The sequence below is a fragment of the Myxocyprinus asiaticus genome, chromosome 14 (assembly GCF_019703515.2).
Source record: "Myxocyprinus asiaticus isolate MX2 ecotype Aquarium Trade chromosome 14, UBuf_Myxa_2, whole genome shotgun sequence".
NCBI classification, from domain to species: Eukaryota; Metazoa; Chordata; class Actinopteri; order Cypriniformes; family Catostomidae; genus Myxocyprinus; species Myxocyprinus asiaticus.
This window is the reverse complement of record NC_059357.1, coordinates 1,353,581-1,371,414: the sequence shown is the minus strand read 5'-3', so window position 1 is coordinate 1,371,414 and position 17,834 is coordinate 1,353,581. Positions and strand designations below refer to the sequence as shown.

The following is a 17,834-nucleotide window of genomic DNA, read 5'->3' as shown; positions in this document are numbered from 1 at the left end:
CATGAATATAATGACAATATTAGTTATTTATGTGCAGTGCAAGTCATAGTGTAAAATTAGTAAACTAAGTAAGTGTTAAGGGTCAGTATTTAAACAAAGATTTTGTAAGAACTGTAAGATTAATGACTAATGTCTTCGAAGTTCATCCTGGATTAACTGCAGAAGTTCACATAGATGCATTGCCCTTTGTTAGTTGACTGATGAAGACTTTTGTTGGCAATTTATTGATAGTCTATGTATTCCATTTTAAGAGTTTAGTCCATCATTAGACCAAGGTGATGCTGGCCGAGATCAGTGAGGTGCTTCGCAGTTCAACCGGCCAGTAATTTCGGTGAGGTCTATCCTAAGTCCAAGGTTCAGGCAATGGCATATGACGTATCCCATGTCTTTTGGTTGGAGTCTGCATCAGTTCATCCGCTGAAATGCTGAATAGACTGAAGTGATGTCTGGCTGGCACCGGCTGTATTTAAGAGAAACGTAGCAGTGGATTCCGGTACCAAGCAGGAATGGAGCTGGATCCGGCCAGTTCTGGTGACCTCGGGATAGGAGTCCCGAGGTTGAGACATGGAAACAAATAGAATAATATTAGCGTAGATGCCATAACATTTTTTGCAGAGTTATAGATCATGATCAATGTTTCAGGTTCCGGCAGACATAACTAAAGCAGCCTAATTGTGTGGTGAAGAATAAATTAGGTGTATGCCTGGCTAAATAGATGAGTCTTTAGTCTAGACTTAAACTGAGTGAGTGTGTCTGCGTCCCAAACAGTGCTAGGAGACTATTCCACAGTTTAGGAGCCAAATAGGAAAAGGATCTACCTCCTTTTGTGGATTTTGATATTCTTGGAACTATTAACAGGCCAGAATTTTGTGATCGTATTGAACGTGATGGAATATAGCATGTCAGAAGGTCACTTAAGTACTGTGGAGATAGACCATTCAAAGCTTTATATGTAGTTAACATAATTTTAAAATGAATGCTAAATTTAACAGGTAGCCAATGTAACAATGATAAAATGAGGCTAATATGATCATATTTCTTGGTTCTAGTCAGCACTCTGGCTGCTGCATTTTGAATCAATTGAAGTTTATTTATTGAACTTGCTGGACATCCTCCCAGTAATGCATTACAATAATCTAGTCTTGAGGTCATGAACGCATTAATTAGTTTTTCGGCATCAGCAACAGAGAGCGTGTGTTGTAACTTAGCAATATATCTGAGGTGGAAGAATGCTGTTCTACAAACACTGGAAATGTGATTTTCAAATGACATATTGGTATCAAATATAACACCTAAATTCTTTGCTGTTGAAGACGATGTAACAGTATATCCATCGAGAGTCAAATATATTTTAGCGGCTTATTTTTAGAGGTTTTTGGTCCAATAACTAGTACCTGTTTTGTTGGAATTGAGTAGGACATTTCTGGCCATCCAATCTTTGATTTAATTGATACACTCTGGAAATTTGGAGAAATGTGAAATTTCATCAGGTTGCAAAGAAATATAAAGTTGGGTATCGTCGGCATAACAGTGGAAACTTATTCCATTATTCCTGATAATATCTCCCAGGGGAAGCATATACAGTTGTGCTCAAAAGTGTGCATACCCTTGGAGAATTGGTAATATATGTACCATTTTTAAAGAAAACATGAGTGAGCAGGCAAAACACATTTCTTTTATTTCTTATGGGATTCATATTCAACTGTAGGTTATAACAGAATGGCACAATCATAAAACAAAACATGGCAACAATGAAAAAAATGAAATGACCCCTGTTCAAAAGTCTGCATACCCTTAGTTCTTAATACTGTGTATTGCCCCCTTTAGCATCAATGACAGCGTGCAGTCTTTTGTAATATTTGTCTATGAGGCCCCAAATTCTTGCAGGTGGTATAGCTGCCCATTCATCTTGGAAAAATGCCTCCAGGTCACGCAAAGTCTTTGGTCATCTTGCATGAACCGCACGTTTGAGATCTCCCCAGAGTGGCTCGATGATATTAAGGTCAGGAGACTATGATGGCCACTCCAGAACCTTCACCTTTTTCTGCTGTAACCACTGGAGGGTCAACTTGGCCTTGTGCTTAGGGTCATTGTCGTGCTGGAAAGTCCAAGAGCGTCCCATGCACAGCTTTCCTGCAGAAGAATGCAAATTGTTTGCCAGTATTTTCTGACAATATGTTGCATTTATCTTGTCATCAATTTTCACAAGATTCCCCGTGTCTTTAGAGCTCACACACCCCCAAAACATCAGTGAGCCACCACCATGCTTCACAGTGGGGATGGTATTCTTTTCACTATAGGCCTTGTTGACCAAAAAACTTTACCATAAAGCTCTATTTTGGTCTCGTCACTCCAAATTACAGTGCGCCAGGAGCTGTGTGGTGTGTCAAGGTGTTGTCGGGCATATTGTAACTGGGCTTTTTTATGGCATTGGTGCAGTAAAGGCTTTTTTCTGGCAACTCGCTCATTTTTGTTCAAGTATCGTCGTATTGTGCTCCTTTAAACAACCTCACCGTCTTTTTCCAGAGCAGCCTGTATTTCTCCTGAGGTTACCTGTGGGTTTTTCTTTGTATCCCGAACAATTCTTCTGGCAATTGTGGCTGAAATCTTTCTTGGTCTACCTGACCTTGGCTTGGTATCAAGAGATCCCCGAATTTTCCACTTCTTAATAAGTGATTGAACAGTACTGACTGGCATTTTCAAGGCTTTGGATTTCTTTTTATATCCTTTTCCATCTTTATAAAGTTCCATTACCTTGTTACACAGGTCTTTTGACAGTTCTTTTCTGCTCCCCATGGCTCAGTATCTAGCCTGCTCAGTGCATCCACGTGAGAGCTAACAAACTCATTGACTATTTATACACAGGCACTAATTGCAATTTAAAAAGCCACAGGTGTGGGAAATTAACTTTTAATTGCCATTTAAACCTGTGTGTGTCACCTTGTGTGTCTGTAACAAGGCCAAACATTCAAGGGTATTTAAACTTTTGATCAGGGCCATTTGGGTGATTTCTGTTATCATTATGATTAAAAAGACGCCAAACAACTATGTAGTGATAAATGGCTTCATATGATAACTATCCTTAAATAAAAGACAGTTTTTTTGTTTTGTTTTTTGCATGATCAGTCATATTTTCAAAATCAATGCCAAAATTTCACAATTTCTGACAGGGTATGCAAACTTTTGAGCACTACTGTATAAGGAGAAAAGCAGAGGCCCTAAAACTGATCCCTGTGGCACTCCATACTTAAATTTTGTTTGATTTGACAATTCCTCGTTTACACAGACAAAGTGGTAGCGGTCTGCTAAATAGGATCTAAACCATGCTAATGCAAGTCCACAAATGCCAACATAATTCTCTAGCCTATTCAAGAGAATATCATGATCTATCGTGTTGAAGGTAGAAATGCAGATGATAAGAGCAAGTCATTAGTAACTCTGATAAGTGAAGTCTCTGTACTGTGGTGTGGCCTAAATCTTGACTGAAATTTTTCAGATATACTGTTTCTCTGTAGAAATGAACATAATTGGGAGGACACAACATTTTCTAGTATTTTCGACATAAACGGGAGATTTGAAATTGGTCTATAATTAACCAGTTCTCCAGGAACAAGCTGTGGCTTCTTAATTAGCGGTTTGATAACTGCCATTTTTAAGTTTCTTGGGACATGTCCTAAGGATAGCGAAGAGTTAATAATATTAAGAAGAGGTTCTGAGATTACAGAGAATACCTCTTTTAAGAGTTTAGTTGGTATTGGATATAACATACATCTTGTGGCTTTTGATGTTTCGATGAGTTTTGTTAGCTCTTCATGATCTATGACAGCAAAGGATTGAAGTTTCACATGTGGAAAATTATGAGACACTGTTTTCTGAGGCACTGTGACAGATGATTGCATAATTCCAATTTTATTTCTGATTATTTCAAATATATCAGTAAAGAAATTCATGCAGTCATTACTATTGTGCTGTGATGGAATATCTGGTTCAGTTGAGGCTTTATTCCTAACCAATTTAGCCACAGTACTGAATAAACACCCAGGACTGTTGTGGTTATTTTCTATGAGTTTGCTATAATATGCTGACCTGGCAGCTTTTAGTGCCTGTCTGTAGCTACAGACACTATCCTTCCATGCACCACGAAATACCTCTAATTTTGTATTCTTCCACTTGCGCTCCATTTTCCGAGATACTCTCTTAAGAGCATGAGTGTGATCATTTTGCCATTTTGCCAACTCTATATGACAGAATTAAATCTAGCATATGATTATGGCGATGAGATGGTCCAGTCACATTTTGTCTGACTCCAGGCGAGTTGAGAATATTGATAAATGCTAATACCAATGTGTCATTTTCATTATCTATGTGAATGTTGAAGTCACCAACAATTAACTACTAGATCTGATAGAAAATGAGCAAATTCACCAAGGAAATCAGAATATGGCCTGGGTGATCTATATACTATAGCAAAGGCAAAAGACGACAGAGATATTTTTATTTATATCTGACGGTGTTACATTAAGCATTATTAGTTCAAAAGACATAAACTTATATCCTGTCCTCTGAGTAAAACCACAAACTTCACTGTAAATTGTAGCAACACCTCCTCCTCGACCCTTCAGATGAGGCTCATTTTTATAACAATAACCTGGGGGAGTAGATTCATTTAAACTAATATATTCATCCGGTTTAAGCCAGGTTTCAGTCAAACAGAGCACATCCAAACTATGATCTGTAATAATTTCATTTACAATTAGTGCATTGGTAGAAAGGGATCTAATGTTTAGTAGCCCTACCTTTATATGATGTTTATCTTCAATTGTTTAGTTTTTTCAAGTTTGACCTTAATCACATTTTTTCTAAATGATTTATTGAGGGGTTTGTGTTTGGTAGTTTGGGGAACAGACACAGTCTCTATATGATATGTAGGTGATACAGTCTCTATGTGTTGTAGTTTATGTGACCTGTGTGATGTCTCAAGGCAGCTAGCAGGTGTTCGGATTAGCCAGTTTGTCTGCTTCCTGACCTGGGCCCCAGTTTGTGAAATACTATTATTATTAAGACTATGAGCCAAATTACTAGACAGGAGAGCGGCACCTTCCCTGGAGGGATGGAGTCCGTCTCACTTTAGCAGGTCAGGTCTACCCCAAAAACTCTTCCAATTGTCTATAAATCCTATGCTATTCTCTGGACACCACTCAGACATCCAGCCGTTCAGTGACACTAATCTACTATAAACCTTGTCACCACGACGATCAGGGAGGGGGCCAGAGCATATTACAGTGTCTGACATCGTTTTTGCAAGTTCACACACCTCATTAACATTATTTCTAGTGATCTCTGACTGGCGAAGCCGGACATCGTTAGTGCCGACATAAATAAAAATTTGAGAAAATCTATGTTTAGCATTAGCCAGCATTTGTACATTTTATCTGATGTCAGACGGTCTGGTACCCGAAATGCATTTAACAATGGTGGCTGGAGTCTCTATTTCCACATTCCTATGACCAAGGCTCTTTCAAAATGATTCTCAGTGGGTGCATCACTGAGTCGGGAGAATCGATTGGAAACCCTAACAGGAATGGGAGAGTGGTGTCACTTTGCTCAGCGAGTATGCCGCCGAGATGTCACCCAAACACACTGCTGCAGGGGCTTTAGAGCTGGAACCAAAGTGTGTGTGTTGCTCACTGTACTACCTGCATCCGAAACGGTATCTACCGGCTTCTCTTTCTCACTGACCTCCACTAGCGTTCGGATGCATGTCTCTAACTCATTAACCTTCTCCATCTGCCTGACTAATTCCTTACATTTATCACATGTGAATCCCTCAATGCTGATGGAAGAAGCTATAGTAAACATGTGGCATGCAATGCAGGAAGCAATAACATGAGCGGATGCCATGACATACCGCAATTGTTTGTTGTTGTTGGTTGTTCCTGAGCGGCAAGGGTTTGAGATCAATATGAATCCCTCATGCAATTGTTTGTTGTTATGTTTGTTCTTGATAAGTGGTGCATTGAGGTCGATGCAATAATCCGTGTAACACAGAGGAGAAAACGGTTGCACGCTGTAAAATGCACACAGTTTAATCACGATAAAAATAGAAAGTGAATGCATATGGAAAATGCACGCAGTTGAATCGCGATAAGAGAATAATGCGGGGGAAAACCTGATGCATGCTGAAAAATAGCAGATATTAAAGATTAAAAGCTGAAAACAGATAGATAAGCAATGCTAAAATAGCTAGCAGGCTACAAACACAGACTCGAGCTAGGCGCCAGCGGCAACAGGAAGTGAAGTCAAGCCCACCAGCTCCTCAGCCAATGGAGTAAACCTTACATTACAAAAAAACCTTACCTTACATTACATGTAAAACCTTAAAAATGTGTGACTTTCTGTCCCATACTATAATTAGAATTCACACTAGATCAGTAAAAGAAGCTGTTTTAACAAATAAATGATGATAATATACAAGTAATATATATATGCAGTAGATAATGTTTATTTTATCTTGTTTAGCGTGAATTCATGATGTTATGTGCTAACACGCTATACGTGGCCATAATATATGCCGGTTACACTCTGTTATTTTAATTTATGATTAACTTGATACTACTGCAAAGATGGGTGTGAAAAAGAGTGTTAATAGGCAAAATACTGACAAAAGAATGGTGATAGAGGCATATCTTATTATAGCAGATTGCTGCAGATGGCACAAGAGTGAATGGGCACTTGAGAGTATTTGAGTAGATTTGATTCCTTTTGTGGACTAATAAAAAAAAATAAAAAAAATCGCCTGACATGCTCTTGGAAAATGTCTCTAAGCGAACGATCGTACAGATGTTGGTAAATTTGCACCAGCTCGCTAATAACTGCACGCCGGTGTGCTCATGTTGAATACTGACTGAAAAATGTAAACAAAGTAGTAGGTGGAGCTCCAGGTCACACCTACTAATGACGTGGACCTGTTGCAGTAAGAAGGTGTTCAGCAGCCGGTAATACATTTTCCTAAAATTTCACCCAGGCAAGCTGTTACGAACCACCGAAACGAACACAAAAACACAGTGTTTTTGGCCAGATTTTGTTCTAAATGTCGCACACCCGTTCGTCCTTCGATTTCGTATTAAGTAAACTGCCTTGAGGCAGTTCTTCAGTTAATGTCTCTCTGCTCAATTAGACTGACATAATTAATTAATATACACATCATTAATAAATCAGTACCTCTCTGCGAGAGTATAATGTAAAGTTTTCAATACATTGTTTATCAAATATTCAAACTAAAATTAATTTGTAGACGTGGTTTGGTTTTATTTCATGACTTTTAGTTATTAAAAACATTTCGTTTAGTTTCAGATTTTTCCAAATATGTTAGGTTTTATTTTGTATTTGAAAACTGAAGTGAGAGAACTGCAGAAGATTGAGAGATGTTGAGGAAATGGCTATAGCGTTTGAGGCGAGCTGAAGCGTGTGGCTCTAATGGACTCTAATGGCGTGTTTGAGTGCTGATGTCTCGAGTATCCTGAGGCCGAAGCAGCGGCTGGTTAAGAATAGATATATTAATGCAGCTCCACCCTTCAGTCAGAGCAGAACACCATCAGAAACATGATCAGTGATGCTTATTTCATGCAGTGATGTTTATTTTTCCATCTGTAAACATTTTTTAAGCATAAATGTAACAAAAGTCAGTGAGGTTTTATGCTTAAAATGTAAAATTGTCAATGATCATAACACAATGCTTATTTTGGCACAAGAAACTTTGACTAACTACATAAGAGGACTGCAGTGAATAATCAAATGCACAAATGTACAGTAGCTGGAGTATAAAGCATTTCCTAGTTGATATTAATGTGTATGTGTGCAGGTAAGCCTGATCTGTGCGGTGTGGAGCTCCGTATCGAGGAGTTGTGGCATCATTACCGAGTGGAACACGCCATGGCCGAGGGCGCCAAAAACATGCTGAGACTCCTGGGAGCTGGAAAAGCACAAGACAAGAAAGCGATGGCTGAGGTGAGCACAGACACATGTCCAATGGAAAGAAAAACACACAGAGGAAACACACACAGGAAGTACACCTACACGCTGTCTGTCAGTCTGCCCAGAGGAAATATCATTGCTCAGTGGTTGCTGTTTCATGGCTCAGGATTTTTAGTTTCATTTTTGTATCAGCTTTATCTCAAATGTTTCTCCTAAATTCTTTAGAAGAAATAAAAATAGACATAAATGAGTCAGTTGTTCACATAAAGTAAAGCTGCCTTCATGTGCAACTAGGAGGCTCCTATGTATGAGTCGGGCGTTAATTCCTAACATTAACCTAACCCTAACCCTAAACCTAAAACAGACACACAATAAGTGATGACAAAGTTCTTTTTTGTGTCATAATGGTGAATAAGCATAAATGAATACACCTGCGTCACTTTTACACAACCTATATATTGTTTTAATGCATGATATATAAACATTTTTTTAATTAATTTGCATAAAACAAACTGCAAAGCATGAGTCATTAGTTTTACACATACAACAAATTAATATTATTGAAATGAAGCACTGAATAATTTAGCTAAATCCATCACCACAACCAGTGTTGAGTAGTAAAAGATTACATGTAATCTGGATTACATAATCATATTAATTAGATTACATTACATTTAAAAATATGCATAATCAGATTATTGATTACACAGTAACATTTTTAATTACATTACAAATAAACCAACTGCAATAACTAGTGCATCATTTACTGATTATGCTCTTAAATTTGAAGAGAGGTCTCAGGCCAAAGCCTGAAATACGAAATAAGGTCCATAAATTAAGGCCAAGCCTTCTCTTGAATAAATATGAGGAACAAATTGTCTAAAACATGTCATTTACTCATTAATTTCAAAGCAAAATAAAAACTAGTCCAATCCCTCTTCCTAATTTCCTTAATAACAAAACAAAATAGTTAGCATTGTCTTCCATCATGAATTACTATATAGTGTTAGTTTTTCATGACCCTTTAAGCAACTTTCTCAGCCACTAACAAACAGCGAGTTGCTTTTTGATTTCAGGTTTACCTTTGTTTAATAAAAGAGGTGTGCTTATTGGTACTAAATACATTTTAAATTAATAAGATTTATCAAAACATGCAATAAGTAATTGAAAAGTAATCAGATTAGATTACCTACAAATTGTAATCCAAAAGGTTACTTCACTGATATTTTATTTGTGTCATTTGTAATCAGTAATGGATTACAATTCAGAAGTAATCTACCCAGCAGCCTTCTAACGTCACAACTCGGGTATCATTTAGAATTCCACGTTTCCCAATTCACACTACATACAAAGGTCTTTGTACTTATTTAAGAATGAATAAAGTGAGTTTGCAGTTGGTGTATAAAACAAACAAACAAATGGTGCAACTGTGCCAGCTAAAAAGTTGAAGGCCGATGTTTATTATGCCAGTTTATTCAAGCTGTCAAACCACAAAAAGAAAAACTTACAACTGTAAAGAATTCAATCACCATGTATTTTCTAGGTTAAAGTACAAAACAAATAAATAGATTTAGGTCGAATTTAAGATAATTCAATGGAAAATTATGTCTACGTGGCACTCAGTGTTGGGTGTAATCTGATTACAAAGTACTTTTTTATGTTTCTGATTTACTCTTATCAAATTACTTTTTAGTCAAAAGTAGTGTAAAGCATTACATTTACATTTTTTTGCAATCAGATTACAATTAATTAGTTGAAGTGCTTTGAGCATTGGAAAAGCGCTACATAAATTAAACGTTAATTTAAAATTAAAATTTTTCTTAAGTACATTACTTGCATTACACATATTTAAAAAATAACGTTATTTATGTAGAATGCATTTGAATAAGTTATATGTACATCTGTTTGTGTTTTTGTGACATGAAGGTAAAGACCTAATTAACAATACAATGATGAAATATCGACAATATTTTTAATTTGCAGAAAAACAAAAAACGTTTCTGTGAAATGTTTTTTTAAGTAATTTGTAATGTGATTACTTTCCCCACAAAGTAATCAGTAAAGTAATGTGATTACAAACATATAAAAGTAATTAGTAAATTGTAGTGTATTACCATTTTTGAGTAACTTACCCAACACTGGTGGCGCGACAGAATTTTAAGCAGCCTCCAGAGTCGTAGCTGGGCGTCACCCATTCATTGAAAACAATGGTTTCAAATTTTAGGACGATTTTTTCCCAGTTCACGATTTTGCTTTGTATGTAAACATCTTAACCTGCATTCTTACGGCTTATCCAATGTGTGCCAATGTTGTGCCCATGCCTCTTCACATTTTGACATCAAAAGCAGAGAATAACACGATTATTTAAAATCTCATCTAAACAAGTATTTCTTGCTTTGTCAGATTTTTCAAATAAGTTGATTTTTGGGAGTTAGCAGCATAGCGGTGTGCATGTAAACAAGCTCATTGTTGAGATATCTTCGGAAACTCAAGTGGAGACACATGTGATATTAATAGTTTCTTGTTCTCAAGGAAAACATCTGAGAACCAGGAGACTTCCGCAAAAGTCTCTGTTCGATCTCCGTTTAATCTCATTAATGTCTTGGAGAAATAATTGAGAGAATTAATTTTTTTAGGCTCAGAGTCGTTTGAGTGAAGCGTCTCAGCGGTTGGATCTTCTGCGAGTGTCGTTAGAGCAGCGTTTGGTGGATCTTCCGGAGGATCATCCTAAAGTGTGTCTGATTAAAGAAGAGTTGGTGTTAGCATCATCATCGGCCTTCAGCTCACGTCAAAGCGCCCCCCTTGTCCACAACCAGTACAGCACCCTCAGCAAACCCTCACCTCTCACCGGTACTGAGCTTAAATATCTGTTTCCAAACTGCTAACAAATGCAAACAAGTATCAGCTGCTTTGAATCAGGGTTCCCACACCTTCTAACAAATCAAATTCAATGGACTCATTTTACAGACTGTAATGATGTGTTTCCTCCTTATTTAGCAGAAATCACAATTTTAAAATTCAAGGATGTCTCCATGAGTGTGGGAACCCTGTGCATGTTGACCAGTAGTTATCCATCAGAATGGACAAATCAGAAACAAATATGTAAATGTAACGCTAGACCTGCTGTCCTCCTGCAGAAGTCACTTGTGAAGGTGTTTCTCTGTCTGTCAGGTACGCTGCAGGTGCATTTGTTGGGGTGTGTGGGGTTGTTAGAGATGGTTCCCGGCCGCAGTCGTGCATCTCCGGTGGTTTTACCTAATTTCAGTTCAACAGATGCACGAGCCTTCAAACTCACTATGAGCAGCAGAAACAGCAGCTTCAGTCTGAAGATACCAAACAAGAGTGACGAGCTGTCCTGTGAGTAATGCTGCTTTCATCTGCTATCAGAATTATCCTTCTTCCAACTTCTGAAGTCAGGAAGTCAAGTATGTCACATTCAAGTGCTTTGTTGTTGAAGAGAATATGAAACATGGAGGATGCCAGGTTCATTCTGGCATATTTCTTGGGGAACTTCTATTTTGCCACTGTAACACATATTAGAATTTGAATGAATTTTGATCAAAAACATGCTGTTTTTTGGGGGGAACAATTACAATATGATGCATCAAATCTGGTACGTAAATTAATATGACCGAAATGATAAGCGAAAACAAGGTAGCTGCATTTACGCCAAAAATGTACGCTTATCCGCCATGTTGAATGTTAACATAAACTCAAGTATCAAAATTATCTCCAAGTTTCCCAGTTGTAATTACGACTTTCATGTGCATCTTCCGAGTAGGAAACTTGAAAGGGGTGCAAAGCGGACCGCATAATCAGTTTTGTTGGCAATAGCAATAAGATAAAAGACAACAACATTTTATAAATAGGTTTATTGTTTAAAGTAATAGTTCACCCAAAAATGATGATTCTCTCATTATGTCATCTCAAACTCTTGTGACTTTCTGTCTTCTGCAGAACACAAACTAAGATATGTTTATAGATGCATGTTGTGTTTATATTAGTGCTGTCAGTCAATTAAAATACTTAATCATGATTAATCGCATGATTTTTCATAGTTAATCGCGATTAATCGCTAATTTTGAAAGTGCTGAAATTTCACTTTTTATATACTTATTTTCCTGTCAAAATGCATTTAGTTCCTTCTTAGAAAACAAAACAAAACAATCGTCTGATATTGTGCGTGTGTTTAGCGGAGGTGAGTGCCGTGTTGAAGCTGGAGAACTGTGTGGTTGGTCAGACGTGTTGGAAGAGTGTTGGAGAACAGAGCTGGGATCAGAGCTTCACTGTCGAGCTGGAGAGAGTGAGTCACACATCACATTCACACATGCAAACTAAGTACACACTCAGATACTCAGGTAAAGTACTGTGTGTGTGTGTGTGTGTGTGTGTGTGTCTGTGTGTTTAGTCCAGAGAGATGGAAATCGCCGTGTACTGGAAGGACTATCGCTCACTCTGCGCTCTCAAATATCTCAAACTGGAAGAGTTTCTGGACAATCAGAGACACAGAATACAGCTGGAGCTTGAACCTCAGGGACTGCTGCTCGCCGAGGTACGCTGTGACTTCATCACCAAACAATCCACCGTACACTAATGTAGAGCTGCCTACCTAGGTAACATGTTTAGTTATAATAGTTATAATAGGTCCGCACCCAAACACAATGTCAGATCCAAACAGTAAGATACCTCATTTTGGCCAAATTCGAAGGGCGCACTGCAAGTATCCGATATGGAGTGGCCAATCTCAGAATGCACTGCAACAATAGCTGTGTCCCAAAAGACGCACTATGCACTATGTACTCAGCTATCTAGTGTATGAATTGTCAAACGTGTAGAATCATCTCAAATGGAACTCTTAATGTTTTTACTGCATGGAAGCATTCGCTGTTTAACAGCTGACTCAGGTCAACACTTGTATCTCAATTGATATACATATTCACACTGCCTGGGCTTATGGTAAAGCATTCAACTTTCATTTGTAAGGTGCTCTCTTCACCAAAGTTTCACTAGTTGCTACATTCACCATTAATTACAACTGTTTGTCAGACCAGCATCGCGGACATGTAACATCGCCCCTTCAGCTACGTAGGAGAATACTGGATGGGAGAGCGTTTTGAGCACTTCAATTCGGAACGGGGGTGTTTCGTTGCCCAATCGGCTTCCCCTTAAGCATTTTGCCACTTTAATACGGGACGCAAAGCCTTTAACACTGGACGTTTCAGCGTTAAAATACGGGACAATAGGCGTGCCATCATTTAGGCCAAAATACACAATGTCTCGTCTAACAAGGAACAGTTAGCAACCCTTACCCTGAGTGAAGAAGTATATCATCAGGGTACTCATTGTACTTTTTATTCGGTTTTAATGTGAACACACTTCTCACACTACTTACACTACAAAATGCCATCGAATAGTAGGGAAGTGTGCAGTTTGGGACGCAGCTAAACTCTGACTGCGAAAAGTGTTGAAATGGATAAAAAATAGTTCCATCTAATTAACAGTGGACTGTTTCACCCAATATCTGTGTGATACCTTTTTTGTGCTTATTTGAGTAAATTGTGTCATTAGATTAGCAACATTCTAACGTAAAAAAAAATTTATATTACATTTTTATATTTATATTAGTACTGTTGATTTAATTATATTTTAAAAAGATGTATTATATGAAAAATAACACAATTAATCATGTCCCCGACATTCCATAATAAGGAATATTCCAACTATCAGAGCAATTCAAGCTTGATATACCACCTTGATGCAGTAGCAGCAGTCAGCGCACCGGCTGTACAGGAAGTTCAGCCTTCCAATAATAATGCATTCTTGCGCTCAAATACAGCTGCACGAGCGCAACAGAATGCAGGGATCTCGAGATGTCTTTTTCAATGTTTCAAACTACAGCGCTTACAACTAGAGATGTTGAAATCCATTGAGATGTGACAGAACTAAAGTGAGATGCTCCAGTATCATCCATCTGATGCACGAGTACATAGACCAACAATTAAAAATGAAAAAGCAGAGAAAAGTTGGCCAATAGTAGGGTTTTGTTCAATGATATGGAAACCATAAATATTATATTTTCACTTTTAGAGACACTTTGTATTGTCTAAATGCTTTACTTGTCTGTTGCCACAAAATTATGTAATGTATTTGAATAATCTGAATTATAATATTAGGCCTACATATTATATTTATATTAATTTTATTTATTAGAAATAACCTTTAGTTGGGGGCCTTTCTAAGTAAATATTGGTGTGAGATTATTTGCAATTAATTAATCATAACATCATGTAATTAATTTGTTAAAAAAAAAAAAATGTTAAGGGTCCACAATAATACACTAGTTAAGCATGAATAAGACAGTAATTAATAATTAACTAACTCTACATAGTAAGGCTATATTAGCCAAAATTTACAACTTACTAAGTATCTTATTTTGTGTAGAAAGTAATGTACTTAATTCTCCAGTTCAGAGATCATATAGGACATTTACTAAGCAAAGCCAGTAATTAAGGCTAATTAGTGTTAGCTTTACAAAGCTGTTACTAGTAAATTAATAGCAACTTGACCCAAGTTCTAAAGTCAAAGTTTAACCAACTCAAGTTTTGGGTTGTATTTCACATGTTTTAATTACAATAAATTAAGTTTAATGCAAATACTGTAATCATCTAATTCATGTTAAACAAATTAATAACTTGTGTAAATAAATGTGTCACTTTAGAACAAGCAGTCAAATTGTCTTTAAGATTTTAGCCATTCTTAAGTAACAGTTTAGTAAAACCAATACTAATTTGCCATAATTACGTTATTAATATATTTAAATAAACTCAAATACCACCTAATAAATGCAAAACAAACCTATAATGTCAATAAGTAAAATTTTCACTTTTGAACAGGGGGTCCGCTTGTATTTAATAGAAGATTTAAGTAATTTATTAGTAACAGCTTTGTAAAGACTATAATAATTAGCCTTAATTACTGGCTTAATATTGTTTAGTAAACTTGATATATCATATACAACCCCAATTCCAAAAAAGTTGAGACAGGGCCAATTTAAGACTAATAACAATTTGAAGAGTTGAAATAACTAGGCGATGTAAAACAGGAGATGTTAAACAGGTGAGGCAGTCGTGTCATAGTATATAAGGAGCCTCCAAAAACAGCCTAGTCCTTCAAAAGCAAGGATCATTCGAGACTTGTCAATTTACCAACAGATGCTTCAGCAAATAATTCAGCACTTTAAGAACAATGTTCCCCCAAGACAAATTGAAAGGATTTTGGGGCATTTCACCCTCTGCAGTGCACAATATAGTTAAAGATTCAAGGAATCTGGTCAAATCTCAATGCGTAAAGAGCAAGACGAAAACCACTTCTGAATGCACACAATCTTCGATCCCTCAGACATCACTATCTTAAAAAACATCATTCATCTGTAATGGATATCATGAACATGGGCTTGGGATTACTTTAGTAAACCTTTGTTAGTCAACACCACTCGCCGCTGCATCCACAGATGCAAGTTAAGACTTTATTATGTAAAGGAGAAGCCATACATCAACACTGTCCAGAAGCGCTGCTGACTTCTCTGGGCTTGGTCTCATCATAGATGGAAAGTAGAACAGTGGAACTGTCATGTTCTCCGGGCCAAAGAGGAAAAGGACCATCCAAGCTGTTATTAGCGTCAGGTCCAAAAGCCAGTCTCTGTATGGGCCAGGGGTGTGTCAGTGCCCATGGCATGGGAAATGGCATGGCATCACATATGTGAGAACACCATGAATGCAGACAGATATGTACAAATTTTGGAGCAACATATACTGCCATCCAGCACCGTCTTTTCCAGGGACGTCCCTGTATTTTCCTGCAGGACAACTTCAAACCACATGCTGCCCAGATTACATGTGCATAGCTGTGTAAGTAGAGAGTGCGGGTGCTAGATTGGCATGCCTGCAGTCCTGACCATCTCCAGTAGAGAATGTGCGGTGCATTATGAAGCACACCATATGGCAACGAAGACCCCGTACAATTGTGCAGCTGAAGATCTGCATAATGGATGAATGGAGGAAAATTCCACTTTTTGGACCAAGTTTATAATAGGTGGCCTTAACTGCTATGTACTTAACCATTTGATACAATGTACTTATTATGTACATACATGTTGTTGCATTGTAATTACATTTAAAGTACCTGCATTTAATTACATTTGTAGTTACTCAGTTAACTTTACCCTTAACCCTAACCCCACCCTTACTCCTAAACCTACCCGTACCTCAACCTCAGCAGCAGCAAATGTGGATATTTTGCAGAACAACATGTAGTTACACAGTACATACATAGTCTTGTATGTATTTAATGTTAGTACATAGTAGTTAAGGCCAGCTAATATAAAGTGTGACCCACTTTTTAAACTTAACAAACTTGTGTCTTCAGTGCCCAAATGCTTAATAAGTGTTATTAGAAGAAATGGTGATGTTTCACAGTGGTAAACTACTCAACTGTCCCAACTTTGTTGGAGCGTGTTGCAATTATCTGATTTGAAATGACTGTACATAAAAAAATAAAAATAAATAAAAACAATGAAATTCACAGGGTAAAACATCACATAATGTTTAGTTGTAGTGCTTTCAATATAGTAAAAGGTGAACATAATTTACAAATCACTCCTTTTTTTTTATTAGCATTTTTCATACTGTCCCAACCTTTTCGGAATTGGGGTTGTATATTGATATCTGAAACTGCATTGGTTTCTACACAAAAATAAATCATTTAATAAGTCGTAAATTATGGCTAAGATAGCCTTACTCTACATTCAGTTATGCATTAATTACTGTCTTATTCTTGCTTAACTAGGAACCTTAAAATAAAGTGTTACCAATAATTTGTATTAAACATTTTAATTGATTTGTTTAAAAATAAAATCTAAATATAAAATATTTAATATAAATATTTATATTAAATATTGTATATTTATATTTAATTTTTAAACAAATATAAACATATAAATAAATGTTTTTATTTTTATATTTTTATATTATACAGTATACTATTTATATTATTATTTTTATATCAGATTACTATTTTATATTACGAATAAAATATGTACTGTAATAGGTACTTGTAATGCAAAAGTAATTTGAGCTTTGTCAAGTACCAGGAACAGTGAAATGTAAATGTAAAGCCTTTCAAACACCCACAGTTGTGTACAGAACTAAAACACAGTTTCCTCCTCTGACCGTTCACCTGTGTGTTGTTGTTGTTGTTGTTGTTGTTGTTGTGTTAGGTGACGTTCTTTAATCCAGTGATAGAGAGAGGTCCACGTCTGCAGAGACAGAGGAAGGTCTTCTCTAAACAGCAGGGTGAGAGTTTTGAGTTTGTTCAAACAAATGTAAAGTGGCCAATCAATTCCACTTCCTGTTAGTTTCTCTTGCCTTTCATACTTGCACAAAAACCTCTGCATTCAAGGGCCGATACTTCTACTACTTTTCTGGCAATGCTAAAGTATGCACTTTTTGATGTAATCACATGATATAAGCAAATACACCAATATTGGGGATTTTGATTCCGGCATCAAAGAACTTTCACGAGAGAGAAATCGTAACGCTGAATGTGTAGGTATAGAAGTCCCAACTTACAGTTAAAAGAGCCAATCACCTATTTGATGCCATCATCGTCTGTCACTCCTACTGAATATCTGGCAGAAAGATGATAATATTATACTGTAAACATTGTATATTTTTCTCTGTATTGTGTGTCTATGTCATGCTGTTTGTTTGTTTGCTCAGGTAAAGCGTTCCTGCGAGCGAAGCAGTTGAATGTGGACATGACGACGTGGGTCAGACTGCTGAAGAACGCCATGAGCACATCTA

At 36.9% G+C, this 17,834-nt stretch overlaps 1 protein-coding gene across 6 annotated transcripts in view; it reads left to right on the top strand.

Moving 5' to 3' along the window:
• pkn1b (protein kinase N1b) overlaps window positions 1-17,834 on the top strand; it is a 70,817-nt gene that overhangs the window by 36,889 nt on the left and 16,094 nt on the right. For 5 of the 6 annotated variants that reach the window (XM_051715825.1, XM_051715824.1, XM_051715823.1 and 2 more), the window contains 7 exons: window positions 7,862-8,007; window positions 10,611-10,824; window positions 11,146-11,331; window positions 12,168-12,277; window positions 12,383-12,526; window positions 17,249-17,324; window positions 17,751-17,834. The exon at window positions 17,751-17,834 is cut by the window's right edge and continues 40 nt beyond it. In XM_051715825.1, coding sequence (XP_051571785.1) covers window positions 7,862-8,007; window positions 10,611-10,824; window positions 11,146-11,331; window positions 12,168-12,277; window positions 12,383-12,526; window positions 17,249-17,324; window positions 17,751-17,834 — 960 coding nt within the window. The remainder of the gene's footprint in view (window positions 1-7,861; window positions 8,008-10,610; window positions 10,825-11,145; window positions 11,332-12,167; window positions 12,278-12,382; window positions 12,527-17,248; window positions 17,325-17,750) is intronic. The other variant, XM_051715828.1, reaches the window with a different exon arrangement.